Below are 27626 nucleotides of genomic sequence, written 5' to 3'. Positions count from 1 at the left end.
GAAAAAAGCCAATTTTAGAAAGTTACTATTATATGATTCCATTTATATAACTTTTTTTTTTTTGCGGTATGCGGGCCTCTCACTGTTGTGGCCTCTCCCGTTGCAGAGCACAGGCTCCGGACCAGATGCACAGGCTCAGCGGCCATGGCTCACCGGCCTAGCCGACCAGGGAAGCCCTATATAACATTCATTGAAATGACAAAGCTATAGAAATGGAGAATAGATTACTAGTTACCAGGGATTAAGGAAGGGGTAGAAGTGAGAGGGGGAAGGAAATGGGTGTGGCTATGAAAGGGCAACATGAGGGATTCTCAGGAGGTGATGGAAATGTTCAGTATCTTGACTGCATTTTTGTCAATAACCTGGTCTTGATGTCATACTATAGTTCTGCAAAATGTTACCATTAGGGGAAATGGAATAAAGGGTAAAGGGTACATGGGAGCTCTCTGTATTATTTCTTACAATTGCATGTGAATCTGCAATTATCTTAAAAATTTAATACATAATTAAAAAATCAGTAAGAAATTATCCCCTGCCCCACCCCAGGCAAATAGTAACAGTTATCATCAGAGGCAGATTTACCATAAAGCTAAAAGTAAACTTCAGGGCCGACCTGCACAGAGTGTTCTAATTGGGGAGAAGCCAGATTGCAACAGGAAGACTTTCTGATAAATTGCCTAGAGGTTTCAGAAGAAAGGGACCTAAATTTCCAAGATTCCATAATTTTAAAAATCTCATTCTAAATAAATATTAATGTGTACCTAATTTTAATGTGTACCTAATTTTAGAAGGTCTCAATAAGTACTTACAAAAGCTTCACGCCCCACAAAATTTGGCTCAGCCCCTCCTTACCATTCAGATCCTGGGTATTCTCACTAGGCGTGTGACCTTAGATTAGTGTCTCTGAGCATTTCTTCATCTGTAAAACAGGGATGATAAATGGAATATCGCCTGCCATATCAGAAAACAAAGGGTGTCACAGTCTCAGCGATTGCAGCCGTGCAGCCAGCACTGAAGGTGGTGAGCCCTGAGGGAACTCAGGAAGGAAACAAAGAATATTTGCCATCTAGCAGCCTTCAGACTGCAGCCACTCCCTAAGGTGAGCCCTGAGGAAACTCAGGATGTGAAAGCACAGGGTACTGGCCCCAGATAGCTAAGGTGCATATCAAAGGAATGATTTCATTGAGCCCAGAATCTTACATCTTCCCATACATAGCAAAGCGTTAAATTCCTTAACATGCGATTTCTGGTTTTCTTTAATTAGTAATCTTTTGATGTTCCACACTACCTGCCCTTTGTTGCAAAACTCCTATATATCCTAGCTCCCCCCTCGCCTCCTCAGAGCAGTTCTCTCAGGGTTACTTGAGATGCTGCCTCCTGGGCTTGAAGTCCTAAAAATTCCCGCCAAATAAAACAACTCTTTGGTTGTGAATGATTTTTAGTCCACAGGGACAATAATAAACCTACCTTACCGTTGTGAGCATTAAATGAATTATTATAACTAAGAAGCTTAGAAGTGCCTGGCAGTAAATGCTACGTGTATACCCTTACTATTATTAGTGAGCACCTGGGTTGTGCCTGGCATTATAATGAGAATTTTAAGCACATTAATTTAATTCTCAGAATAGCCAAAGTACTAATATAATGTAAATTTTCGGTATGAAGTAATTGACGTTTTGAGGGACTGAGTCTACAGGTAGACTGACTGAGTGTACAGGATTCGGACTGACTCCGAAACCACACTACCACCAACACGGTTTTCCCTAGGAAGGGAAGGTAGCTTCCTCCAAGACACCCCAGACCTTAAGTTCATGTCCCCTGGGGGCTTTCACTGCCTTAGCCGACCACGTTGTAGGGAGTCCAGGAGGAAAAACTCCCTCCACCCCCGGCGGTGGAGGTGAGGAGAGGGCCGGGCTAAGCGACATCTGACTCCAACCTCGACCTCCTCTCCAGGTTCGGCACGCACACGCGCGCGCGCACACACACACACACACACACACACACACACACACACACGTGCCGCCTTTCTCAGCCTTCCGCACACGGGGTCAGGTCCTCCGCGGTCCCGTCGGAGGTAAACTGTCACTTCAGCTGCCGTCCGGGCAGCTCACCGGCCTCCCGCATACGGCAGTGGACCGGAGCCGGAGTCCAGCCCGCGGGTGCAAAAACCCGGCGGGCGCGCTCGCCCCTCCCACTTCGCCCAACGGCTCCCGCCACTGCAGGCCCCGCCCTACCTCTTAACTCCCTCCTCCTCGCTCGTCCGTTTAGCCTACCCAGCTCCAGAGTCCAGGCCTCTCAGCGACCACAGCGCTAGGCCTGCCCCCGTCCTTGGGTCGCGAGCGCCGAAGTCATCGAACGCAGCCAATGGATGGTGCGGTGGCGGCACCGCGGGAGGTTCGATTGACCGGGCCTGGCGGGTCCCGGGAGTCCTGGCGGCTGTTAACGCGCGCTTTGGGAAGAGGAAGGTTGAGGGGGAGTGCTTGGGATTGAGCAGCCTTGCCGCTCTTTCCAGCCTCGCCTGGGATTACCCTCCCAAGGCCGGGTCTTCTACTTGTCCTGCCTGGACCCCTGCTCGGCCTCCCTCAGTCTGGCATCCGCACTCCTCCGGACTCGCCCTCCCCAGGCCTCGAATTTTCACCGCTGTAGCCACTCTCCTGGCCTGTGATTACCCTTTCCACCCCGCAGCTACCCTCTGCCTTCACGTCCACCTGGGAACATTATCTCGACTCCACTCTGCTCAGTCTGGCAGTCTACCTTGCCTCTTTGCCCCATCCCAGACCTCTACTCATTTCTGCTTGGGTATTTCCTTTTTGGCCTTCTCTTCCGCCTCGGCTGCCTCGGCTAACTGGAGACCGACACTTTCACAGATTGGGCCCAAACCTCAGCCCCTGGCTGTAATCCCTCCATCCATGCTCCCTCTTTAATTAGCCCATGCTCTCAGTAATGTAGCAGCCCGCTCTTTACCAGGCTGGTTCTGCGTTCTCAGCTCTTGGGTGCCTTTGACCTTTGGCTGATGGGTACTTGACATTTTATGTTCCTGGGCCCAGAATGGTAAATATGGGCCTAGGGGAGGCTGTGGCTAGCCCTATGGCGGTGTCTAATGGGCTCACTTAACGTCCTCTCCTTACAGAGGAGGAGCTTAGCTCCCAGTCAGCTGGCCAAGAGAAAACCGGAAGGCGGACCCTGTGATGAGGAAGACTGGCGGCCTGAAGCAGTGGTGAGTCCTCTGCCCTCAAGGGGATAGGGAAGGTGGGGGTGCAGGCTGTTGAGGCAGAAAGGAACCCTAGACCTGGTTTCGGGGTTACATGGAGTGAACCCCGTCACCTCCAGAAGCCTCTTTCAGTAAACTTCAGTGAGTGCTTACTATGTGTCAGGCATTGAACCACATAAATAAAATCTTTGTTCTCAAGGTGCTCATTAGAAGCTAATATGCCTCAATCTTCCTGGTTAGGAAGGGGCATTCCAAAGCAAAGAACTGATTGGGTTGGGCTTTTGGCTCCCTTGGGGAAAAAAAAGGGGGTTTCCCCAACAGCAACTAGCAGCCCGCTCTTTTGCTCATTGTCACCTGCCCAATGTCACAGAACAGTAGAGTGTACTGGGCCTATCTTAGAGTCTGAGCTCCCTTGGGCCTAGATTGGAGGGGTAATGCCCCTCCAGTCCCTGCAAATACTCAAGGGTACTATGTTCGACTTTGGACTGGGCTCTGCCTTGGAAGCTTTCTGGGGCTGGCTGTGGGCAGGACCTGTGTAACCAAAATCAGTAGGAAGATGTCGTATGTACTTCAGAGAGCAATCCAAGAAGCAGTGTTTGGCCACAGGAACTTTGGAGGAAGGGATTAGCTAAGGAATTTCTCAAAGGCATTTTTGGGCGGGGTTAGTGAGTGAGTAAAAGCCTGTAGAGAGAGCGGAAGTGGCCTGGTGTTTCTGTTTCAGGTATGCCTTAGCTTCAAATACCTTGGCAACCTGGTGCAAGTGGGTTCTTGCCTGATGGCTCAGTGGGGCTTACTCTAGTTGTACTGCTGGTGTGCAGGCGGCTCCTCTACCTGTGAGGGAGACACATTGGCTGCCCCTTGCCACTTACCTGGGTCTCAGACTTGAACTTGGGGCAGTACTTGGTGCTGTCTGCTACTGGTTGCTTCAGAAAATGCTTTCAGTGCTGGTGTTCTCACTGCTATGGTGTGGCTGGTTGAGAGTGGTCTCAGAGGCCTGGGAGTTGGGAGCAGCTGAACTCTTGCCCTCCATTGGTAAACTCAGGGAGGGAAGCAAAGGGTCACTCAGTATTCCTTGGGGCTTTTAGAGTGAAGATTTGCGGGCAGCATGACTCTGTGCTACTGATGGACTTGCCCTTCACAGGCCCACTTCATTTACCTCTTCTAGTGCCCTTCAGATTAGGCAAGTTCTTTAACCTCATTAAGCTCCAGTTTTCTCACTTGTTAAATCAGGATATAAACGTGTATTTTAGGATTACTGTGAAGATGATACACGATAATATTGTACATGTGAAGAGTTTAGCACAGTGCCTGGCACTTAAGCATTTTAAATGTTAGTTGCCATTGTGGTGAACTCTATATCTTCCAGACTTCACCTTCCCCAATTCTCTCTCCTAGACTCCTAAGAAACGGAAATCCAACAGTGAGACCCAGAGCCAGGAGTGTTTTCTGTCTCCTTTTCGGAAACCTTTGACTCACCTAACGAATCGACCACCGTGTCTGGACAGCAGTCAACATGTAAGCCCTAACTGCAACCTGCCAATGTCTGTGTGTACCCTGTTTTGTCTAGGGAGGCTCCCTCGGTCCTCACACAGTAGCCAGCAGATGCTTTAGTGGGGGCTTTGGGCCTGCCCACAGCTTCTGGGGCCTGGAAAAGGCCTGACCTCTTTCCTTAGAGATTGTGTGCCTGACTTGGAATTCCCCTTGTTTGTATTTACTTGGGCACCAGATCTCAGGTGGCTCAGATTGCTGAGGACAAGAGGGTGCAGGAGAGTGAAGGCTATGGCAGGGTGTTGGAACCTGTCAGAGAACTGTCTCTGACTCTGCTTATGGCTTCTAAGAAGTACCAGAGTCATACAGCTTTCACGTGTATCCTCTAGTAAAATCAAAGGTAATCATCAAGTGGCAGGTTCTGTGCATTATTTCATGTAACTCTCATTTTTTAAGATGAGGAAGCTGAGTCTCAGAGAAGTTAAGTAATTTGCTCAAAGTTACAGAGTTGTCAGATCTGCCTAGCTCCATCCAAAGCTTTTTCCTCCAAACTTTCTGAGGGACAGAGTGACACTGATCTCCAAAAACCCTTGGATTGTGATAAGAGTGATAAAAGTGTCTTCTGTTATTCCTAACAAACCCCTTTCAGCCACACCTGAATTTGCTAATGAGATGACTTTGTAAAGCACTTAACTTTGGGGCTGGTTGCCAGGGGAACCAAACCACCAATGGCCAATGTTTAATCGGTCCTACTCTTTACAAACCCAAAAGGTATGGGAGGGTTTGGAGAACTGCCTGCTTGTTGACTTGGTGAGCTGGAAGTTGGGAAGGGGCACACCCGAAACTCCCCTGGGACAGAAGTTTCTGTGCTCACCACCCTTCCAGACCTCCCTCTGTGTCTCTTCATCTGGCTATTCATTCATATCTTTTAATATCCTTTGTGATAAATCAGTAATCTAGTAAGTAAACTATCTGAGTTCTGTGAGCCACCTAGCGAATTAATCGAACCCAAGGAGGGGGTTGTGGGAACATTTGATGTATAGCTTGTGGTCAGAAGCACAGGTAACCACCTGGACTTGAGATTTGCATCTGAAGCAGTGGGGAAGGCAGTCACGTGGGACTGAACCCTTTTAGGATCTGATGCTTTCTCCTGGAAGATAGTGTTGGAATTAAGTTGTAGGGCACCTACACGGAGGCGAAGATTTGCTTCATGTATGGAAAACCGACACATCTGGTGTCAGAAGAAGTGTAGTATTGAGAGTAGAAGAGACACAGGATCGTGTTTTTCCTTTACAGGGACATTTTGAAGGAAAAATGGGAGTATGTTGATGGGAATGTGTAGTGGAGGTTAGTTATTTGTGCATTCAGCAAACACTTAAAAACATTTTTACATAGTATTTGATGAATACAAAAACATATATGTATAATGTATATAAAATATAAAACAAACACCTGTGAACCCACCATCCGGGACTAGAACATCATCAAATTCATAATCCCTTTTCTCATTGCCAGAGGTAGCCACTATCCTGAATTATATTCATCATACCTTGCTTTTTGTGATAGTTTTACCATATATATATAATTCACTAAGTAATACATTGTTTAATCGTTTTCTTGAGCTTTAAAAAGTGGTGTGTAGTCCTCCGGGACTGTTTTCATTCCGGATTCATTTTGTTGTCCTATAGAACTATATGACATAAGTGCGGATGTGGTGGGTGTATGCAAACAGGGGGCCTAACAGTCTGGAGGCTGGTGGAGACCCGAATCTGAGGGACATGCTGATTAGGTTGAGTTCTGAAGGATGCGAGGAGTTTGCCAGGTGAAGAGAACAGGAAGTTTTCTAGCTAGAGGGAACAGCCTGTTTGAAAGCTGTGGAGGAAGGGTCCCCAAAGGCAAAAATGCTTCAGGACCACAAAAGTCAGTGCAGCTCTGGAGATGAAGACTTTAGCCTTAGACACAATCAATTTTAAGTCCTGTAGGATGTCTGGGTTTGCAGATGTGGGTGTGGTACCTAGGAGGGAGTTATGGACTGGAAATAGATTTGGGGTGATTGGCATAGAGTTTGTTTGACACCTACAAAGTGTATTGGAGTGTCCATGTGAATGTACAGTTAGAAGAGCTTAGGGCTGAGCCCTGAGGAGCACTGACTTTTAAAGGGATTGGGCAGAGGAAGAAGAGTGCACTAGGGCACTGAGCATGAGGTCCCAGAAAGGCAAAATACTGGGAGAGTGGTGTCATGGAAGTCAAAAGCAGAGAATCTTTGAGAGGAAGGAGTGGCCAGCTTTGTCTGGTAAGATAGGGTAGAAACATATCCCTTGGAGTTAAGGTCTTGTAGGCCATTGGTGACCTTGGCCAGAATCACTTCAGAAGAGTGGAAGGGGCAGAAGATAGGAGGAGTGAGAGATAAGGAAGGGGAGACAGACTACTCTTTCTAGAAGTTTGAAGGGGAGGAGATAAGAAGTCAAAGGACATTTTGTTTTTGAGATAGGAGAGAGTTAAGCATGGTTTTTTTTTTTTTTAACAACTTTATTGGGGTTAAGCATGTTTTAAATGCTGGTGAGAAAGAGCTAGTAGAGAGGGAGAAGTTGAGACAACAGGAGAGATCAGGCAGACCTGATAGAGTGACTCTCTGTGGAAGAGGGAAGCTTTGACCTTGGCGGGGAGGAGGGATGTTCTTCTCCCTCTTCTATCATCAGAAGGAAAGGGTGGTATGGGTTTTCAGTAACTAAATAAAGTGAGAGCATGCTTTCTCCTCTGCCTCTGTCAGAGTCTAGTGAGTACTACCAGACCAGATTCTTGGAGGCTGGCCATTGCAAGTCTTGCAGACTCTGCCCTCAGATGTTTTTGGCCATGGGTCCTCACCTTCTTCCACAGTAGTTGCACAAGCCTGCACTTCTACCTGCAGAACTTGTGGCTCCTGGGTTTTACTGAAAGTCTTTTTAAATTTGGAGCATAAATTCTTGGCTACTTAGAGCTTCAATACTAGCCTCTTATATTGACAATCTTGAAAATAATAGTTTCAGAATTAAAAGCAGAATTGATGCCAAGTTAGGAAAGAAATTAGAGTCTATTTCCTTCCTTTTCCTCTCCTTTGACTTAAAGGTAGCTTTTTGTTAGCATGTTCTATATATGAGTTTCTCATCATTGCTATGGTAATTAAACATAGTCAAAAGATTTTATTCAGCTGCAAAGAAATACGCAAATAAAGAATTTGGGCCTTTCTCCAACCCTGGGCTTGTCATGTTATTTAGTGTGGTGATGAAGTTCAGTTCTCCACGTTCCTTTTCTATCTTCCAGTAGGTTGCCAAATATATTCATTACATTTTTCCTATTTAAACTACATTGAGTTTCTAGAATTTAAATAATCTGTATAGAAGTGAGTCAGAATTAAAAAGGTAAGAATTTCAGGGCAAGACAGGCTTGCTTTTTTCCCTATTAAAATACCTTATTGCTAAAAGGGAGTATTTTTCATTACTTCTTTTTGCACTAATGTATTCCACGAAGACTACCTTTAGGGTTTCTGCTCTTGTTCTCACCTTGCTCTCTTGGGTTCTAGCTCTTATTTTGTTGAGGTTTACAGTCTATCGTAATTCCCCGAGGGCTCAGGTGCATATAGATCAGAACTTTGATGGGAGTTTTCAGTTAGCTCAGGAGCTGGCACTGTGGACTCCCCTGCCTCCTCCTGCCCCAGCCCCGTAACCCAGTGCTGATTCCAGGCCGAAGTGATGGCACAGAGACTTCCTGTCACCCTTGTCCCTTGCTTTTTCTTGGTGATTGGCTTCCCCTCTCTCTCATGTCCTCTTTCTCATGTTTTTCCCTCTCTTGTGCCTTCCCATGGCAGGAAGCTGCTGACTCTGGGCTGATCCACATGGCTATACTCAAACAGGTTGGAATAGGAAGCCATATTGCCCAGTAGTTACAAGTAAGGGCCTGGAATCAGGAAAGTCCTGCAAATGTCATGGCTGTGTGACTTGGGAAACCACTCAGCCTCAATTTGCTCATCTGTAAAATGGGGATGCCAGTAATATATGGACCTCATAGGACTGTTAATGAGGATTAAATGGTAACATGAATGCGAGGGCTTAGCACCGCATCTGGCATACATTGTTAATCATCATTATTGTTGTCACTTTTGCTGTTGTTGTCAACATTATTTTACTAGTACTACCGCTCCTTTTACTCCTGCTACCACTACTCTTTGAAGGGCTGTTTAGTTCCCCAGGAGGCTGATGTGAGAGTTGATATGGGAATTGGATGCAGTAGGCAGAACTGATATGACAAAAAAGGAAATGTGCGCTATGCTTGGAAAGATGTAACCCTGAAGGGCAGTGGTTGAATCCAGACATTGGAGTTCTGTTAGTACTGGGATCGGGTGAGTTTGTGGTGCTTTCTTCTTAAGGCGCTGCAACCTAGGGAATAGTTAGGTGTCCTTACTTGGCATGGTCTTTCATGAGCTAAAGGCTCTGAGCCTTGTGGTTGACCAAGGCTAGGTATTTGCTTTGGCACTCTCTTGTCCCTGGGGATTTGTGGAACCTTATGCAAAGCCTCAAAGGTAAAAGCCATTGTACAAAACCTAATCTAATATGGAGCACATCTCCTTCTGTTCTAGATGCATCTGAATGAAACATAATCAAAATACAATGCTCTGAATGTATTACGATGCTTAAACAGGCATTTTAGACTGCATTTGTAAAAATATTATCCCATAACATCTCCAATCAGTCCTGAATCCCTGTTTCTTCTCTTTTTTAGGAAGCATTTATTCGAAGCATTTTGTCAAAGCCTTTCAAAATCCCCATTCCAAATTATCAAGGTAAAAATGAAGACTTTTCTATTTCTTAAATTAGTCACGTGTGAATATGCCTGAATAGATTAAAACCTCTGCTTTTGTAAGTACAGCTTACCTTGGAATTAAAGATGCCAGTCCAGTGGTGACTATGTATGGGGTGACCTTCCCAGGGCCTGCGTAAAGTCTGTGTTTGACAGCTTCGGCAAAGGCTACCAAGACTAACTGCCCCTCATCTTCTTGGTGGGGATATGTCAGTGTTCAGGAAGCTCCTGGTGGGCCAGGGTGGCTGATGGACCCAGGCTATATTCAGTCCAAGTGAGTTCAGTAGCATTTCCTTTATGAGGCTGACTCTGTCAGAGGCCTAGGTTCTATAGGGTTTCCCCCTGCCTTATGTAGGGCATAGAAGTGTGCTAAAACTGGGGACTGAGAGGGAGGAGGCGAACTCTCAAGACCTCTCAGTCTTGAAAGGCCCCTTTAGGGTTTCAGACCTTTCCAGAATTGATTTGATCTAAGATGAACGAGACCTGGCCCCCCAGAAGTTTGTAGTTGAATGGGAGAAGTCATATGGAGAAAACTCTGATCTGAGGCAGACTGGGGTATTGGTCAGGCATAGGTGCCCAAACTGCTTTTGGAGAGGTTTTTGGGAGAGGGGGTCATATGGAAGCTTAGGAAAGTTTATGTGAAGGATAGGCATTTGAGCTGGGCCTGCTGGAGCTCCTCAACTTAGAGGCTTAGGTGACAAATTGTTGGTTTCTAGGTCCTCTGGGCTTTCGAGCATTGGGCCTCAAAAGGGCTGGGGTCCGCCGGGCCCTCCATGACCCTCTGGAAGAAGGTGCCTTGGTTCTGTACGAGCCTCCCTTGCTGAGCGCCCACGACCAGCTGAAGCTTGACAAGTATGTGCACTGGTATTTCTTGAGCAGTTCTGGTCCTATAAGTGCACAAACCTGGAGGGCAGAGAGCATTTTGGTGTGATTTCACCTTGGGACCTGCATATGTTTTCAGAGTGCTGTCATGACTACTGTACCATCCAGAGTGAGTAGGTGGGGAAGGAGAGTGCCTGGGGAAGAACACGTGGACATGTCCATTTGGTGGGGTTTCCTCATCCATTCCTACTGGGCTCACTCAGGGGCACAGGGAAGGTTAAGGTGATGACATAGGGAACCCATCTCCATCTCCTAACTTTCTCACCCTGGAGAGGAATTTGCTATGGTTTGGTTGCACCAGGCCAAGGAGGTCCTCTGTTAGGCAGCTGCCTCTGAATCAACAGGACACAACTTTCTGAGGGTGTGGCCTTGCCCGTGGCTGAGCTCCGTGTTTTCTTTGTTGTGTTTTCTCAGGGAAAAACTCCCTGTCCATGTGGTCGTTGATCCTATTCTCAGTAAGGTCTTGAGGCCTCATCAGAGAGAGGTAAATGGGGGGTGGGGGGGTGAGTTTGGGCTAGGGTAGGGGCTGCACCTGAGGGGCTGTCATCCCTGGGGCAGCTGCAGTGTGGATGCCAAAGTGGGCTGAGTGCTGTTATTCCCCAGGGAGTGAAGTTCCTGTGGGAGTGTGTCACCAGTCGGCGCATCCCTGGTAGCCATGGCTGCATCATGGCTGATGAGATGGGCCTGGGCAAGACGCTGCAATGCATCACATTGATGTGGACGCTTTTGCGCCAGAGTCCAGAGTGCAAGCCAGAAATTGACAAGGCAGTGGTGGTGTCGCCCTCCAGCCTAGTGAAGAACTGGTACAATGAAGTTGGGAAATGGCTTGGAGGGAGGATCCAACCTCTAGCCATCGACGGAGGCTCTAAGGACGAGATAGACCAAAAGCTGGGTAGGAGCCTTAACAAACATGGCCGCACTCCTCCATACAACCTGCTCCTGTCTTAAGTGTATCCTCACTGATGGCCAGGGTTGAGGGCAGGGAGGAGGGGTGACAGAAAGTAGAATTCCTGTGGAAAGAGTTGAAATAGTTATTTCCAGGCTAAATTAAAGAATCATCAGACTGGCTTTTTCTTTATGATATTCTCAGATTTGTTCCCTTGACACCTTTTTTGTTGTAGAAGGATTTATGAACCAGCGTGGAGCCAGAGTGCCTTCTCCCATCCTCATCATTTCCTATGAGACTTTCCGCCTTCATGTCGGAGTCCTCCGGAGAGGGAGTGTTGGACTGGTCATATGTGATGAGGTACTTGACGCTCAGCTGTCTGGGTGGTAGGAGAAAGTCTGTCGATGTCTTCTCACTGAGAACTGCCATCCAAGGACTGTGCCAGTTACTGGGGGATGCAGAGGACAGAACATACTGCCTTGGAGGAGGCAAATGGGAGGGAGAGCCCATGGTACCAATTTGCCGAAAGAGGGGTTAAGCAGAGCTTGGAATGCCAAGGAGAGTGAGGTGCTGTGGGCTGATTGGTTTTGTTGCCTCTAGACAGTTTTCCTAGACCAAAGGACTTTGAAGGGTGGGAGGGATTTGGATGGGTGGAGAGACATGGTACAGTGTTTAGGGGAATAGGTTCTAGGGTCAGAGAGATCTTTGTTCAAATCCTGGCTCTGCCACTTATCAGAGTAAGTGGTAAGTTACTTAACCACCCAAGCCTCTTTTTCTGTGTCAATAAAATGGGTGATAATATCTGCCTTATGGGATTATTGTGAGCATTAAATGAAGGAAAGCTTTTATCACAGTGCCTGGTATGTCATAAGACCTTGGTACATGTCAGCTCTGGGTGGTTTTTTGTTGTTGCTGTTTGTTTGTTTTTTTAATAATTCACCTTTAAAAATAATTATTTTAAATTCTGTTTTATTTTTTGGGTGTGCCACATGGCACATGGGATCTAGTTCCCTGACCAGGGATCGAACCCATGCCCACTGTAGTGGAAGCGCAGAGTCTTAACCACTGGACCGCCAGGGAAGTCTCTTATCTGTCTGTCTATCTATCTATCTCATGCAGGGCCTTTTATTTATTTATTTATATCATTCATTCATTCATTCATTTATTGGCTGCGTAGGATCTTCGTTGCTGTGCGTGGGCTTTCTCTAGCTGTGGTGAGTGGGGGCTACTCTTTGTTGCTGTGTGCAGGCTTCTACTTGCGGTGGCTTCTCTTGTTGAGCACAGGCTCTAGGCGTGCGGGCTTCAGTAGTTGCAGCACACGGGCTCAGTAGTTGTGGCTCGCGGGCTCTAGAGCACAGGCTCAGTAGTTGTGGCTCATGGGCTTAGTTGCTCCGTGGCACGTGGGATCTTCCCGGATCAGGGCTCGAACCTGTGTCCCCTGCGTCGGCAGGCAGATTCTTAACCACTGTGCCACCAGGGAAGTCCCTTAATTTTTTTTTTTATGTACGTATGTACTTATTTATTTAATTTATTTATTCTTTTTGGCTGTGTCGGGTCTTGGTTGCAGCACGCAGAATCTTCATTGAGGCATGTGGGATCTTTCGTTGTGGCGTGTGGGCTTCTCTCTAATTGTGGCCTGCAGGTTTTCTCTCCTCTAGTTGTGGCATGAAGGTTCCAGAGTGCGTGGGCTATGTAGTTTGCGGCACGCAGGCTCTCTAGTTGAGGTGCGTGAGCTCAGTAGTAGTGGTGTGCGGGCCTATCTGCCCTGCGGCTTTTGGGAATCTAGTTGCCCGACCAAGAATCCAACGCGCGTCCCCTGCATTGGAAGGCGAATTCTTTACCACTGGACCACCAAGGCAGTCCCCTCAGCTTTGGTTTTTATTCTAGGCTGAGAGGACTCATGAACAGAAGCACAGAGATAGGAAAGTCCAGTGTGGATAGTCCATACACCTTGTGAGTCTGTGTTGACTCTCTGGGACTAAGGAAAATACGTCAGTTGTTACTCTCTGGCCTTTTCCAGCACTGTACATGAAGGGTGGTAGGGATGCAACTACTTGGAAAGGAGTGAGGGTGGCTGGGAGCTTCCCAGTATAAAGAATTTCCCACGTCTTTAGGGGACTTGGCTACCCTGAGCCTGCTGCCATTGTTTACATCTTGGGGAAAGTAAGGTCACTTTGCACACCCCTGGGGCTTTAGTGGAGAGGTGGCTGAAAGACTTGGCCCCATCTGTCAACTGATTGGCAGGCTTGACTGTGCTCTGGGGACTATATAGATTACCCTGTATCTGAGGGTTTGGGGAGAGGACAGAGAAGAAAAGCTTACTTTGGGGTACCATGCTTGTTAGTAGTGAGCTGTTTCCCAGTTGAGCTTTTGTCCTTATGAAGAGTCTGGCATGTCTGCCAACTTCCAATACCCTGATGGGCCATTCCTTGGTAGGAGTAAGAGATTTAGCAGATTGAGATGGGGTATGCACGTGGCCACTGTCCAGGACCCTGGCATTTGCTTCATCACCATGGAGGGGGACGGTGCCAGGAGCCTGGTCTAGAGACCAGGGCATTGGGGAAGGGAAGGGAAGGCAGGCTGTTGAGCCCTTGAGGACTGGGCGGCATCTAGATTTTCTTCTGCTCTATAGTGTTTCGTTTCTTCCTCATTCTCTCCTGTTTTCTGAGCTGACTGGCATGAGGGACCAGGCTGCCTCTTGCCACACTGCAGGGTCCTGGCCCTCCCTTCTGCTCTTCTACCTTTTATTTATTTATGTTTTTTTTCTACCTTTTATTTGTCAGCAGTGTGTTAATTGTCAGAGACCTGAGGAAGCCAAAGTCCTGAAAGATAGTCAGCCTACTCTAGAAGTTTGTCCTGTTTGGATCTGGGAAAGAGAAGGTTCTGCCCCAGCTTTCATGTTCCCAGCTTCCTCCCAGCTGATGCTTTTCTCTGGAACACAGAAATAATAACATAATAATAGCAGAATAACTGTACAGAATCTTGATCCACATTGTAATCTGAGTTAGACAGGGCAAGTCAGAACACTTGGGATCAGCGTTGGCTTTGCCACTTGTAAGCATGACAGCAGATGAGACTGCTCTGAGACTATAGAGTAGATAGCACATGGTCTACCTGAAAGGGACATGATACGGATCAAGAAAGAGGATATAGGGAAGCATTTTGTAAGGTGTATGAACAGGGGAGGGATTGACGTCATCATCATCGTCATCATCTCAGTTTTGGAGATGAGGAGACTGAAGCTCAGAGAAGTGCTGGGACTTGAATCCAGGTCTGAGATTTTAAGTCCTGGCTCTTTCTTCTCTCTTAATGCCTTGGTTGTAACCAAAGCTTGGTGTAGGGAGAAGCTTGGCTTGGTTATGGAAGGACTCGTCCCTGTATGCCTTATCTGGACCCATGTATGTTCCTTTACAAGTGCTAGAACACAAAGCAAGTCAGATGCTGGGAAATGCAGTAAAAACAAGAATCTACTCATGGGGCTCATGTTTCAGAGAGACAAGTGGTGGTATTTAATCTTGGTGTCATTTTTTGCTTTTAAAAGGATAAGCTGAGAATTCTGCCAGAACAGAAGTTTAGCAGCAGCTTATAAATAAGAACTCTGACAACTTTTCATCTGGCCAAACATTTGATTTGCTGAGATGCCAGCATTTGGGTTTTAAATCTGTGGCCGATGGTGGCAGGAGCCGGGTCTGGAGCCAGGAAGGTCCCATGGGAGCTGGGGTTGGCTTTCCCTTTCACAGAGACCCACAGGGGTAGTGCATCAGTTCAGTTCATTAATTGAGTTATTAAGTACCTGTTTTGTGTCAGGCCCTGGGGATCTCATGATTGCCAGCCATCAGGGAGCTTCAGTTTAGAGGGATCCAATTGTTTAGAGGGATCCAATGCATGCCCATTTCCCTAGGGCCTTTTGGGTAATTTCTTCACAAGTTTCAGGTCTTATTTCCCTCTTCAGCTCAGAAGTATCAGCCTCTTGTTTCAGGGCTGTTGCTTGGATCCTCCAGTCACTTTTAAGTTTCTTTGTTTAGGATGTCTTTAAAATTTTTTTTTAAAACAGATATAATTGACATACAATGTTTTCATTTTAGGTATACAACATCCAGTCATTTTTTTTTTTAATTAAAATTCTATGGGTGTCTGTCTAATTCTTCAATAGCAATGTTGCTTATTCATTCATTCTTCAGCAAGCATTCACTGAGCAGTGTTCTGTGTGGGGCTCTGTCCCGTGCACTGTTACAAAGGCAAATCTGACATGGTCTCTGCCTTTAAAAGTTCCTGCCTTGGTGAGGAGATAAAGTACAATCGAATGTGATTAGTGTATATAGCAGTCGATGAGAGGCAGAGTAGTATAGTGCCCGGACTTCAGAATCTCACACACCTGAGTTCAAATCTCAGTTCTGCTACTTGATACCATCATGATTTTGAATAACTGTGCACCTCTCTGAACCTCATTTTCTCTAAAAGGGTATTGTAATTTCCTCTCATCTGTTTGTTATCTGGATTATAGAAGAGAATATAGGTAAAGTGCTTAGTATAGTGCCTGGCACATTAAAAGGATTCAGTGCACAGCTGTTATGTACAGACTGCCATAAGAGCCAGAGGTGAGAGACCCCAACAGCCTGGGGTCATTGAGGAAGGCTTTGCATAGAAGGTGACATTTGAGGAATTTGCCTGTGGAAGAGAATTGTGGGCAGAGGAATGGCATGGGCAAAGAGACCTAAGGAAATCCAGCATTAGGAGTGGTGAGTTATAGTTTCCTGGACTGTGACAAGCTGTGGAGAGTGTCACAGAAGTCAGCTGGGTCCTTTTTGAGAAGTACTAAGCTAACGAGCTTGGGCTTGATCCCACAGATGGGAGAGTCAGTGGAGGGTCTGTGTTTAATTGCACTGTGAAAGGCTGGCTTATTTGTTCATTCTTTCACTGGTGGTTGTGTTTTGCGTGCCCTGCCCAGTGTGGGGCTGAAAGGGACTGGGGGTAGAAAAGGCACAGGCCTTGCCCGTGTGATTCTTTGGGAGAGAGGAAAGTTGATAGGGTCCTTTACCATTTTGTTGAAAAAGGCTTAAAAGAGAAGTAACAGGTGTGTATTGGGGTGGGTAATATAGGGATAGGGGAAGAGATGCAAAGAGAGGCAGAGAGAGGCTCTTTCTTTAGATATCTGAACTGGCTGGATTCTGTGGAAAGAGGAGAGGAGGAGCCTGGACCAAGTCCCCTTAGCACTGATAGCTTGGAGACTAATACAGAAGGCATCTGGCTCAGGAGGTTATAGGATGGTTGGGCTAGTGCAGGGGGAGGATTCCCTGAAAGCACGGGTCTCTAACATGTCTGAATGATCTCTGAAGAGGATAGGCAGGCTGCTATGGCTCTGGAGGTTGGGGCAGGGAAGAGGAGGGGAAGAAATAGAGAATCCATGCTTTATGGATATAGCATTGGTCTAGAAGCTGAAGGTCTGTCTCTTGAGCCTGGCATTTCTCCCCAAGAGAGTGGGTAAACTCTCGCTTTTGCTGCCCGCTGCCCAGTTCCCAAGGCCTCAGGACCTGTAATGCTCATGATTCCTCTTTGCTTGTCTATACAAGATTTTGCTACTATTAGGGAGGCCACATTGTGCCCATGCCTAAGTGAGAATTAATTTCCTTTCAGGGACACAGGCTCAAGAACTCTGAGAATCAGACTTACCAGGCCCTGGACAGCTTGAACACCAGCCGACGGGTCCTCATCTCCGGGACTCCCATCCAGAATGATCTCCTTGAGTATTTCAGCTTGGTACATTTTGTTAATTCGGGAATCCTGGGTAAGTATCTTGGCCTTGTCTGCTATACTGGAGAGGAGCCTTGCCTTAGCCTTGGGATTGTAACGCTAGCTGAGGAGAGAGAGGAGAGACCACTAGTTATATGTGGGTCACTAGGCACTCTTCTAGGAAGACTTCTCATGTCAAGGAGTAGCAAAGCCATTGGGAGACCTTGGCTCTGCTGAGCTACTCATCAAGGCCCACTCTGGTCTTTTTTTTCACTGCAGAGGTCGCAGGGGCTACGCAGGGCATTGTCTCTATGAGCTGGGGATGGAACTACTATCCCCAGGCATTTTTGCTCATCACATCCTAGCTGCCTCACAAGAGCTTTCGCCTCAGAGCAGACTCTGTATTGGGCAGTTTTGTTTTTAACCATTTTTTAGTGTGCAACTTAGTGTCATTAAGTACGTTCACATTGTTGTGCAACCATCACCACCAACCATCTCCAGAACTTTTTTCATCTTGCAAAAGTGAAACTCTACCCATTAAGCAGCAGCTCCCCATTTCCCACTCCCCCCAGCCCCTGGCAACCATAGCTTGGGCAGTTCTTGCACATAGATATCTGTGGAAGGGTTTATTAGTGCCCAGTTTTGAACTTTAAAGAATCATATAGCATATTTTCCTTTGCATCTGGATTCTTTTGTTCGATATTATGTGTATGAGATTCACCCATGTTGTTGCCTATAGCAGTAGTTTTTCACTTTAGTATACTATTCCATTTCATGAATATACCAGAATTTATTAGTTCTACTGTTGATAGACAATTGAATTGTTTCCAGTTTTTTATTATTTTGAATAATGATCCTGTGAACATTCTTCTACTTTTTTTTTTTTTTTTTTTTTTTTTTTGCGGTACGCGGGCCTCTCACTGTTGTGGCCTCTCCCGTTGCGGAGCACAGGCTCCGGACGCGCAGGCTCAGTGGCCATGGCTCACGGGCCTAGCTGCTCTGCGGCATGTGGGATCTTCCCAGACTGGGGCATGAACCCGCGTCCCCTGCATCGGCAGGCAGACTCTCAACCACTGTGCCACCAGGGAAGCCCTTGTACGTTTTTTTTACCTGAGCATAGTATGCGTTCCTCTGTCGTAAGAGTGGAATTGCTGGGTCATATGTTATGCGTGTGTTTAACCCTAGTAGATACTCCAGTTTTCCAGAGTGATTGTACTGGCAGTATATGAAAATTCCAGTATCTCTACATCAGGGGCCAGCAAATTTTTTCTTAAAAGGGTAGATAGCCAAAAAAAAAAAGGCTAGATAGTTATTTTAGGCTCGTAGGCCATACTGTCTCTGTCACAGCTACTCAGCTCTGCTATTGCAGTAGGAAAGCAGCCATAAAATGTAAATGAATGAGCATGGATGTGTTCTAATAAAACTATTTATAGAAACAGGTGGCTGGCCCATGGCTATAGTATGCTGGCCTCTGTTTTATAGCATCACCAATATTTATCTTTAGAACACATTTTAAAAAAAATTTAGTCATTCTGGGTGGGTGTTTAGTGATATTTCATTGCATTTATTTAATGTTGAATAAAACTCAAACACCTTTGGGCCTTCCCTGGTGGTCCAGTGTTTAAGACCGCGCTCCCAGTGAGTGCAGGGGACCTGGGTTCGATCCCTGGTCAGGGAACTAGATCCCACACGTGTGCAGCAGCAAAGAGTCCACGTGCCGCAACTAAAGATCCTACACGTGGCAACGAAGATCCTGCATGCCACAGCTAAGATCCGGCGCAGCCAAATAAATAAATAATATTTTTAAAAAAAAAAAGATTGTTTAAAAAAAAAGTTGAACACCTTTTAATATGTTCATTGGCCATTTGGAGATCCTCTTTTGTGAGGTACCTGACCTTTTAAATTCCTGGCCAAAACAAAACCCTATACTCATTAAACAGTTGCTCCCTATCCTCACTTACCACCAACCCCTATCAACTACCGGTCTGCTTTCTGTCTCTGTGGACTTGCCTATTGTGAATATTTTCTATAAATGGAATCATATAATATGGGACCTTTTGTGTTTGGCTTCTTATACTTAGCATAATGCTTTGAAGGTTCATCCATATTGTAGCAAGTATCAGTACAGATCTTCCTCAACTTATGATGGGGTTCTATGCCACTAAACCCATTGTAAGTTGAAAATATTTTAAGTCAAAAATGCATTTAAGGGACTTCCCTGGTGTTCCAGTGGTTAAGACTCCACGCTTCTACTGCAGGGTTGCAGGTTTGATCCTTTGTCGGGGAACTAAGATCCTGCATGCCATGTGGCAGGGCATCCCAACCAAAAAAAAAAAATCATAAAATATAAAGTGGTATGCGGCATATAAAATAATTGTACACCTTGAAGGAAAAAAAGCATTTAATGTCAAACATCATAACTTAGCCTAGCCTAACTGAAATGTGCTCAGAACACTTAAATTAGCCTACAGTGGGTAAAAGCATTTCACACAAATCCTATTTTATAATAAAGTGCTGAATATCTCATGTAATTTATTGAATACTGTACTGTAAGTGAAAAACAGAATAATTTTATGGGCATAGAATGGTTATAAGTATATCGGTTGTTAACCCTCATGATCACGTGGCTGACTGGGAGCTGTGGCTCACTGTTGCTGCCCAATATCAAGAGAGAGTATGGTATTTCATATTGCTAGCCTGGGAAAAGATGAAAATTAAAAATTTGAAGTATAGTTTCTACTGAATGCATATTGCTTCCACACAATCATAAAGTCGAAAATTCATAAGTCAAACCATCATAATAAGTTGAGGACTGTTTTTTGTTTGTTTTTTTTTTGTTGTTTTGGCCACGCTGCATGGCATGCGGGATTTTAGTTCCCCAACCTGTGCCCTCTGCAGTGGAAGCGTGGAGTCTTAACCACTGGACCACCAGGGAAGTCCCAGTTGAGGACTGTCTTGTACTTCATTGTACATGCTACTTCATCTCTTATAAGCAGTATATAGGTGGGCTATTAAAAAAAAAATGTCCAGTTTGACAATTGGATTATTTGGTCCATTTACATTTAATGTAATTAGTTATATATTTGGGTTTTGATCTACTTGCTATCTTATTATTTGGCCTTTCAAGTCCTTGCTGCTTTGGTAGCTCTCTGATCCATTCAAACAGAAATTGCCTATAATTTGTTCAGCTTTGTTGTTCTCAGTAAAAGGTTGGTCTGTGACAAAGTAGTCTGCTGTTACTAGCAGTGGGAAAGTCATTACTTTTCTATATTCCTTAATGCCTTTTCTCCTGTGCTTAGGAACTGCCCAGGAGTTCAAGAAGCATTTTGAATTGCCAATTTTGAAGGGTCGAGATGCAGCTGCCAGTGAGGAAGATAGGCGTCTAGGAGAGGAGCGACTGCGGGAGCTCATCAGCATTGTGAATAGGTAATGGGGTGTGGGCTAGACAGTAGTACCTCCCTTTGGGTCCCCCCACATTAGGTCATCAGAATTGCCTCCTTAGCCATCCAAAGCCAATCCTTTGTGGCCTTGGCCTTGAGGTCTGGGATTCTCCTGAGAGAGTGGGATTGTGCCCTGACAGTAGTCACTGAATAAATGAAGGGGTCTTGCAGGCTGATTCCCTGCTTTCTCCCTGACCTTGGGCCCTGTGGTCTGGTTTGGTGCCGCTTAGCGTCCTGCTGAGGAAGCTTTTTTCTGTTGCTAGACCTCCTGAGCAAAATACCCCTTGGAGCATTGTTAGTACTTCAGAAGTTTCCTCTCAGTCTCACCCCTAAAGCACCAGGCGTCCCTTCCCACGTCCCATAGCCTTCTGTGACAGGTAGTAGATCTGAAGGATGGGTATGGCTCCCAGGCTGACAAGGCTCTCTCCAGGGGGGCCACATAGCTCAAGGGGCAGGTACATTCTGGAGTCCTCTGTTGTAGTTATGTGTACTTGATGATTTGCTTCCTGAAGAGTCTTGCTTTTGCCAACAGGCACCTCCCTCTCAGGTTAAGATGGCAGGAAGGAGAGTCAGTGTGCTCTTAGGAGCTGCTGCTTAGGTGCTTGATCCTGTCCTTCCTGGTCTGCCAGGTAGTATGGGCATACTTTCATTGAACCTTGGGCCGTGTGGCAGCAGGCATTTGAGCAAATGCAAGCAGAAACTCCCATTAGGGCTCAGTGGTTTACAGCTTACTTCCCCTGTCAGAGGACCAGGCTTAGTAGACCTCTGCCTTCTCTTGAAAGGCAGCTGACCTTTTGAAGGCAAAGAGAGAGTTGTCCGTCTGAGCTAGACTGTTTGAAAGGGTCTCTGTTCCCGTGACTGAGACCCTGGTATAGATATCTTTGCCATAGGGCTGATGGGTTTCTGACATTTGATACTACAAAAGAAAATCAGTCTTGGTCCTTTGGGTGGTAGCTTTTATTCTGGTATTAGCGTGGCAGTTTTATCAGCCCCTTGTCTTTTTATCTTGTTCTCCCAGGTGCCTGATACGGAGGACATCTGATATCCTTTCTAAATATCTGCCTGTGAAGATCGAGCAGGTGGTTTGTTGTAGGTACTAAACTCAACTGAGGGGTGTGGAGTGAGTGGGTAAAAGCTCAGTCCCTGAGGTATGGCTGGGCTCTCAGTGTGTCCTTAGAGGGCAGAAGTGTGGTCCAGCATTTCCTGCTGACCCAGCTCCTTTTTTTTTTCTTTTTCAGGCTGACACCCCTTCAGACTGAATTATACAAGAGGTTTTTGAGACAGGCCAAGCCAGCAGAAGAGTTGTGTGAGGGCAAGATGAGTGTGTCTTCCCTTTCTTCCATCACTTCACTAAAGAAACTATGTAATCGTGAGTTGGATCCGTGCGCCGGGGTCCTCTGTGAGAGTGAGCAAGGAAGGTAGTTCAACCACCTTCACTAAAACTTGTCCATAGTCCTCATAGAGGCCACATGTAATTCTGTGCCTCCACAAGGCATGAGCTCATGTATTGTGTACTCTAAACCAGACCTTTTGCTTTGGAAAATTTAGCTTATCCTATGCCTGACCCATGCTTGATGCTTGGAATATATAGGACTGTGCGTGAGAGTGTGTGCACACACACACATGCATATAAAATATTGGACAGGGGGAAAAATAACAAACTTTTCCCTGTCTGGTATAGCTCGCCTCTTGTTGGGAGAACACAGAACACACTAGTGAGCAAAATTGTCCACTCATGATCCCAGGTGGCACTGACTGCACACTGGGATTTGGAAACAAGCAAATCTGGTGCTGAGGAAGGTCTGGGTAGGCTTCTAGAGGGTGTTCTAATGAGCATTGAAGTGGAAACTTCTGAAAGCAATGTAGCTGGCATTTTGGAGTTTTTTTCAGATCCAGCTCTAATCTATGACAAGTGTGTGGAGGAAGAGGATGGCTTTGAAGGTACCTTGGACATATTTCCCCCTGGGTATAGCTCCAAGGCTCTAGAGCCTCAGCTGTCAGGTGAGTCCTTTCCTACCAGTCTTTGGGCTCCTCTAGGAAGAGGGGTGGGAGGTTGTCTCTTTGTGCTAGATCTATTCTGTCTCACGGCAGGATATCAAGAGTAAGAATCCTGGGCCATTGGGATGGCCCATTGGGTGCTGATGGTTGTTGATCTCCCCAGGTAAGATGCTGGTCCTTGATTACATTCTGGCGGTGACCAGAAGTCGCAGCAGTGACAAAGTAGTGCTGGTGTCCAATTACACTCAGACATTGGACCTCTTTGAGAAACTCTGCCGGGCCCGAAGGTAGGGAAGAGCTGTCAAAGGGGTACCTCTCCTACTGTACCCCTAGGAAAAGTAGGTGTTCTGATTGGTGGATATGGACCAAGATGTGGATGCAGGAGGGACTTTCCAGAAGATGTCTGTTCCCTTATTGCTGCAATGGCCATAACTCCATCTCCAAGCAGAATAGTCCTTTGTCCTTCACATACTCCACAGGACAGTCCTAGCCCTTAGCTCCCTGCTACTCCCTTTGGGAGTTTAGGGTTTCAGGCTGTATATGAACCGCCTTCAAGCATGGTTAGTTCAGTCTCTTCAGTAGCTCTGGCTCCAAGGGGCTCTGCTTCCTTCATGATTTGATCTTTGGATTCCCCTTCAGGTACTTATATGTTCGCCTGGATGGCACAATGTCCATTAAGAAGCGAGCCAAGGTTGTGGAGCGCTTCAACAATCCGTCCGTAAGTGCACAGCTCCTGTCCCCACACCACTAATGCAATAACATCAGAACTAAGGGTTGACAGAGAATCTACAAAGGGGCTCGGCTTTAGGTCTCTCTTGACTTTTTTTTTCTGGTGGGTGTGGTAGGGTTAGGCTGATTGGTTGGTGATGACTGTACTGGGAACTGACCTTGTGGGCTGGTAAACTGGCTGATAGGTAGGCAAACTGGTGGTCCTCACAATTGGTCTGCACATGAGAGAACAGTTGGCTGGGCTGAGCAAGATTCTTAGTTTGGGCTGTAAGTGGTTCTTTTTCTCCTTCTTCTCTTTCCAGAGTCCTGACTTTGTCTTCATGCTGAGCAGCAAAGCTGGGGGCTGTGGCCTCAATCTCATTGGGGCTAACCGACTGGTCATGTTTGACCCTGACTGGAACCCAGCCAATGATGAACAAGCCATGGCCCGGGTCTGGCGTGATGGTCAAAAGAAGACCTGCTATATCTATCGCCTGCTCTCTGTAAGGATGGTGATAATGGTCAGCGTAGGTGTGGGTCGTGGAATAAGACTTTCAGGACCACCTTGGGTTGTTTCTTATTGCCTCTCTTTGGCCCCTCTGCCCGTAACAGTGGCCAGGCTATGGGCTTAGCCTGGAGCTCTTTATTCTTCTTTTCTCTCCCTCTCTCACCACCCTGTTCCTCAGATCCTTCTTACTATGCCCTCTGGATGCCTGTGCAGTAGTTAACAAACTCCCCTGTGGCCTCATCCTTTTCACAGGACACTTGATTTCTCTTACACCTGATTTCGTCTGTGCCGCTTGCCTTGTAGTCTTTTCACACCCAGTGTCCCACGGGGCTAAGAAGTGGTATTGGCATTCTCCAAGTTCTCAGTGATCAGTCAGACCATCCATCCTATAGTACCTCTTTTGAAGCTCATGTTGTCTTGACTACCCTCTTTTCCTTGCTACAGTCATCTACCTTCTGCTGTTCACCTAATTCATCAATAACTTTGGATACCAGTTCAGTCTTCATTTCTTCCCCAAATCCAGCTATCATCCTGGCTGACTTCAAGGACCATGCAATTTTCCAGCACTCTGGCCTTCACATTTCCTTGACTTCATCTCTAATGACCTCTTTAACTCCCCCTCATTTTTTTTTTTAACTTTATTTTTTATTTATTTATTTTTGGCTGCCTTGGGTCTTTGTTGCTGCGTGCGGGCTTTCTCTAGTTGTGGTGAGCGGGGCCTACTCTTCATTGTGTTGAGCGGGCTTATTGCAGTGGCTTCTCTTGTTGCGGAGCACAAGCTCTAGGCGCGTGGGCTTCAGTAGTTGTGGCACGCGGGCTCAGTAGTGGCTCCCGGGCTCTAGAGCGCAGGCTCAGTAATTGTGGCGCACGGGCTTAGTTGCTCTGCAGCATGTGGGATCTTCCCGGACCAAGGCTCGAACCTGTGTCCCCTGCATTGGCAGGCAGATTCCCAACCACTGCACCACCAGGGAAGTCCCTTTTAAAAAAATAAAAAATAAAAAAATAATTTATTTTTGGCTGCATTGGGTCTTCGTTGTTGGGTCTTCATTGCTGCTTGCGGGCTTTCTGTAGTTGCTGTGAGTGGGGCCTGCTCTTTGTTGTGGTGCACAGGCTTATTGCGGTGGCTCCTCTTGTTTCAGAGCTTAGCTCTAGGCATGCGGACTCAGTAGTTGTGGCTCGTGAGCTCTAGAGCGCAGGCTCAGTAGCTGTGGAGCACGGGCTTAGTTGGTTCGTGGCATGTGGGATCTTCCCGGACTAGGGCTCAAACCCATGTCCCCTGCATTGGCAGGCGGATTCTTAACCACTGTGCCACCAGGGAAGTCCTCCCCCTCATTTTTTTACTCTCATTATTCCAAAGGCCACAGTATGGAACTTGTAACAGTACCCGAACTACACAGTACCCAGAACTTTAATTAATACCTATCATTCTACTCTCATTTCCTGTCCTTCCAGCTTTCTCATACCTCCTATATCTGTTTCAACCTCATGTCCCTAGTTACCCCCACCCCAGCTCCTCCCAGTCTGGCTTCCCTTTCTATTCAGCCTGATCCTCATCGTGCATCCTTTCAGCCACTCTTCTCCTAATACCTACTCCATGTGGATCCTTATAGCTGTTCTCAGCTTCAGCTTCTGCGCCAGATACAGCTTGCGTTTACAGATTGGCGCTACCACAGATTAATTGTCCATTTTGAGCGGGGCCATATCTCATTTCCTTCACCAGCTACTTCAAGCCTTCACCATTTTCCTCAAGCTTCCTACCTGGCCCTGTCTTTCCTTCTTTCTGGAGAGACTTTGTCTTCTACTTCACAGAGAAAATGTAGGCTACCAAGCTTAAATTCTCTTGCCTAACTTCCTCTCTCTGTCAGTCTTTACACCTGCTCTTCCCTTCCATTCTCAAAGGAAAATCATTTCCTTCCTCTCTGTTCGAGGCTTATCATTCCAGCTCTGCTCTAGACCCTTTTCCTATCCTTTCCTTTCTTAGTTGATCAGTTTATCCTTTATTTCCCTGAAGTCTGTAAACATTGTCAAGTAGCTCTCACCTTAAAAACAAGTTTCTCAACCCTCTGTCCTATTGCAGTGACTACCTTGGGTTACTTTTCATTCACTGTCAGATTTTTCCAAAGCCTACAGATTTACTTCATCTCATCTCCTATTCACTTATCTCACCAGTTATGCCACTGAACCTGCTTTCGATGTATTGGCTTCCTAATTGCTAAAACAAGAGACTCTTGATTTTTCTTCTTTGTATATCTGACACTGTTGGCTACAAATCTTAAAATTCTTTTCTCTTTGGAAACTCCACTCTGGTTTTCCTACCGCTGTGATTATATGCACTCATTATATTGACAAGTCTCTAATTAACTTTTTAGCCCAGATCTCTTACCTGAGTTCTAGACCCATATTTCCATCACCTACTGTATATTTCTACTTAAATGTCTTACGAGTATCCCCTTCTGAATTTTGTCATTTAATGGCTCTGTTATCCACCCAACCCAAATCTGGATATCATCCTACTGGACCATTCTGTTTCCTAACCAGATTCTAATTATACCATTGATTTTACCTTCTCAAAATTTCCTTAATCTAACCTTCCTCTCCATTCCATACTAAAATCATAGTCATCTGACTCCCTAATTCTTTACCTTTGGTCTTATCATAACGCATTCTTCACAACTACTTCTGGAATGAGCTTTCCAAAAACTCTAACTTTGCTTTTCACTTCCAAGACAAGGCCAAGCTCTTTAGCCTGGCATCCAAGTTTCTCCAGTATGGGGCTTTCTTAGTCCCAGCTCTTACATACTGTACTCCTACCATCCTCTAGACAGGCCAGACTCCTCACAGTCCTCTAATAGGCCAGGCTTATTGGTTTTGTTCTTACACGTGGAATGCCTTCTCTCTTTCCTTGTAAACCATCTATTCATTTTTCAAGATTCAGCTCAAGGATAATCCTTACTTTCAAGATTTTCAACATTATTCCATTCCACCATCCCTCTTGTGGGTCCCTGGGTATCCTATACAGATTTCTATCATTGTACCAATTATATGTCTCTCTCTCCCGCAGTAGTCTATGAGTTTAAGAATAAGGATCATATTGGATTCTTCTTTGTATCCTGGCATTAGCACAGGGCCTGGCATAGGATACTCAAAGGACATTTACTTGAGTGAGTGAGATTTGGACTTGGTGTGGAGATCTGCTGCTGCAGACAAACCTCAGCCCACCCTGAAGAAATTTAGCGAGGCCCTGGAATCCTCCATTGGCACAGAAAATATCCTGGGTGGGCAGACATGCACAAGTCATATTCCCAAAAGATAGACTGGGAAAATGGGCTTAGATCAGGGGTCCCCAACCCTTGGGCTGGGGACTGGAACTGGTCCACGGCCTGTTAGGAACTGGGCCGCACAGCAGGAGGTGAGCAGCAAGTGAGCAAAGCTTCATGTGGAGCTCCCCATTGCTCGTGTTAACCACCTGAGCCATTCCCCACCCCCCCATCCACCCGTCACCAGTCTGTATGAAAATTGTCTTCCACGAAACCACCAGTCCCTAGTGCCAAAAAGGTTGCGGACCGCTGGCTTAGATGAACAGAGTTATTGCTGCAAGACTCTTCTCATTCATCTCCCCTTCTCTTGGGTGGCTATAGTTTCAACCCCTGGGTTTTCCTGCCCCCTATGTTTGGAGGTGACTTAGCCCTGGCTTCCACCCCTACCCCCCACCCCCAGGCAGGAACCATTGAGGAGAAGATCTTTCAGCGTCAGAGCCACAAGAAGGCACTGAGCAGCTGTGTGGTGGACGAGGAGCAGGATGTGGAGCGGCACTTCTCTCTAGGCGAGTTGAAGGAGCTGTTCACCCTGGATGAGGCTAGCCCCAGTGACACACATGACAGGTGGGTGAAGTGCCCTGCTGGCCATTACCTCTGAACACCCTACACAGCATGGAGATGGGAT

At 46.4% G+C, this 27626-nt stretch overlaps 1 protein-coding gene across 6 annotated transcripts in view; it reads left to right on the top strand.

Moving 5' to 3' along the window:
- The first annotated feature begins 2262 nt into the window (after nucleotides 1–2262).
- The window catches only part of RAD54L (RAD54 like), a 30664-nt gene continuing 5300 nt past the window's right edge, over nucleotides 2263–27626 (top strand). For 3 of the 6 annotated variants that reach the window (XM_019937868.3, XM_019937867.3, XM_019937866.3), the window contains exons 1-17: nucleotides 2264–2394; nucleotides 3131–3217; nucleotides 4607–4726; nucleotides 9455–9515; nucleotides 10249–10384; nucleotides 10829–10898; nucleotides 11018–11306; nucleotides 11536–11660; nucleotides 16935–17085; nucleotides 20330–20456; nucleotides 21489–21563; nucleotides 21709–21839; nucleotides 22361–22471; nucleotides 22632–22755; nucleotides 23108–23186; nucleotides 23500–23679; nucleotides 27402–27565. In XM_019937868.3, the coding sequence (XP_019793427.1) occupies nucleotides 2365–2394; nucleotides 3131–3217; nucleotides 4607–4726; nucleotides 9455–9515; nucleotides 10249–10384; nucleotides 10829–10898; nucleotides 11018–11306; nucleotides 11536–11660; nucleotides 16935–17085; nucleotides 20330–20456; nucleotides 21489–21563; nucleotides 21709–21839; nucleotides 22361–22471; nucleotides 22632–22755; nucleotides 23108–23186; nucleotides 23500–23679; nucleotides 27402–27565 (2060 nt within the window). In that variant the 5' untranslated portion in view covers nucleotides 2264–2364. Of the gene's footprint in view, nucleotides 2395–2440; nucleotides 3052–3130; nucleotides 3218–4606; nucleotides 4727–9454; nucleotides 9516–10248; nucleotides 10385–10828; nucleotides 10899–11017; nucleotides 11307–11535; nucleotides 11661–16934; nucleotides 17086–20329; nucleotides 20457–21488; nucleotides 21564–21708; nucleotides 21840–22360; nucleotides 22472–22631; nucleotides 22756–23107; nucleotides 23187–23499; nucleotides 23680–26745; nucleotides 26846–27401; nucleotides 27566–27626 lie in introns of those variants that run through there. The other 3 variants (XR_012325256.1, XM_004324101.4, XM_033867290.2) reach the window with 3 other exon arrangements.

The sequence above is a fragment of the Tursiops truncatus genome, chromosome 1 (genome assembly GCF_011762595.2).
Source record: "Tursiops truncatus isolate mTurTru1 chromosome 1, mTurTru1.mat.Y, whole genome shotgun sequence".
NCBI classification, from domain to species: Eukaryota; Metazoa; Chordata; class Mammalia; order Artiodactyla; family Delphinidae; genus Tursiops; species Tursiops truncatus.
This window is presented reverse-complemented; position numbering and strand designations above follow the sequence as displayed.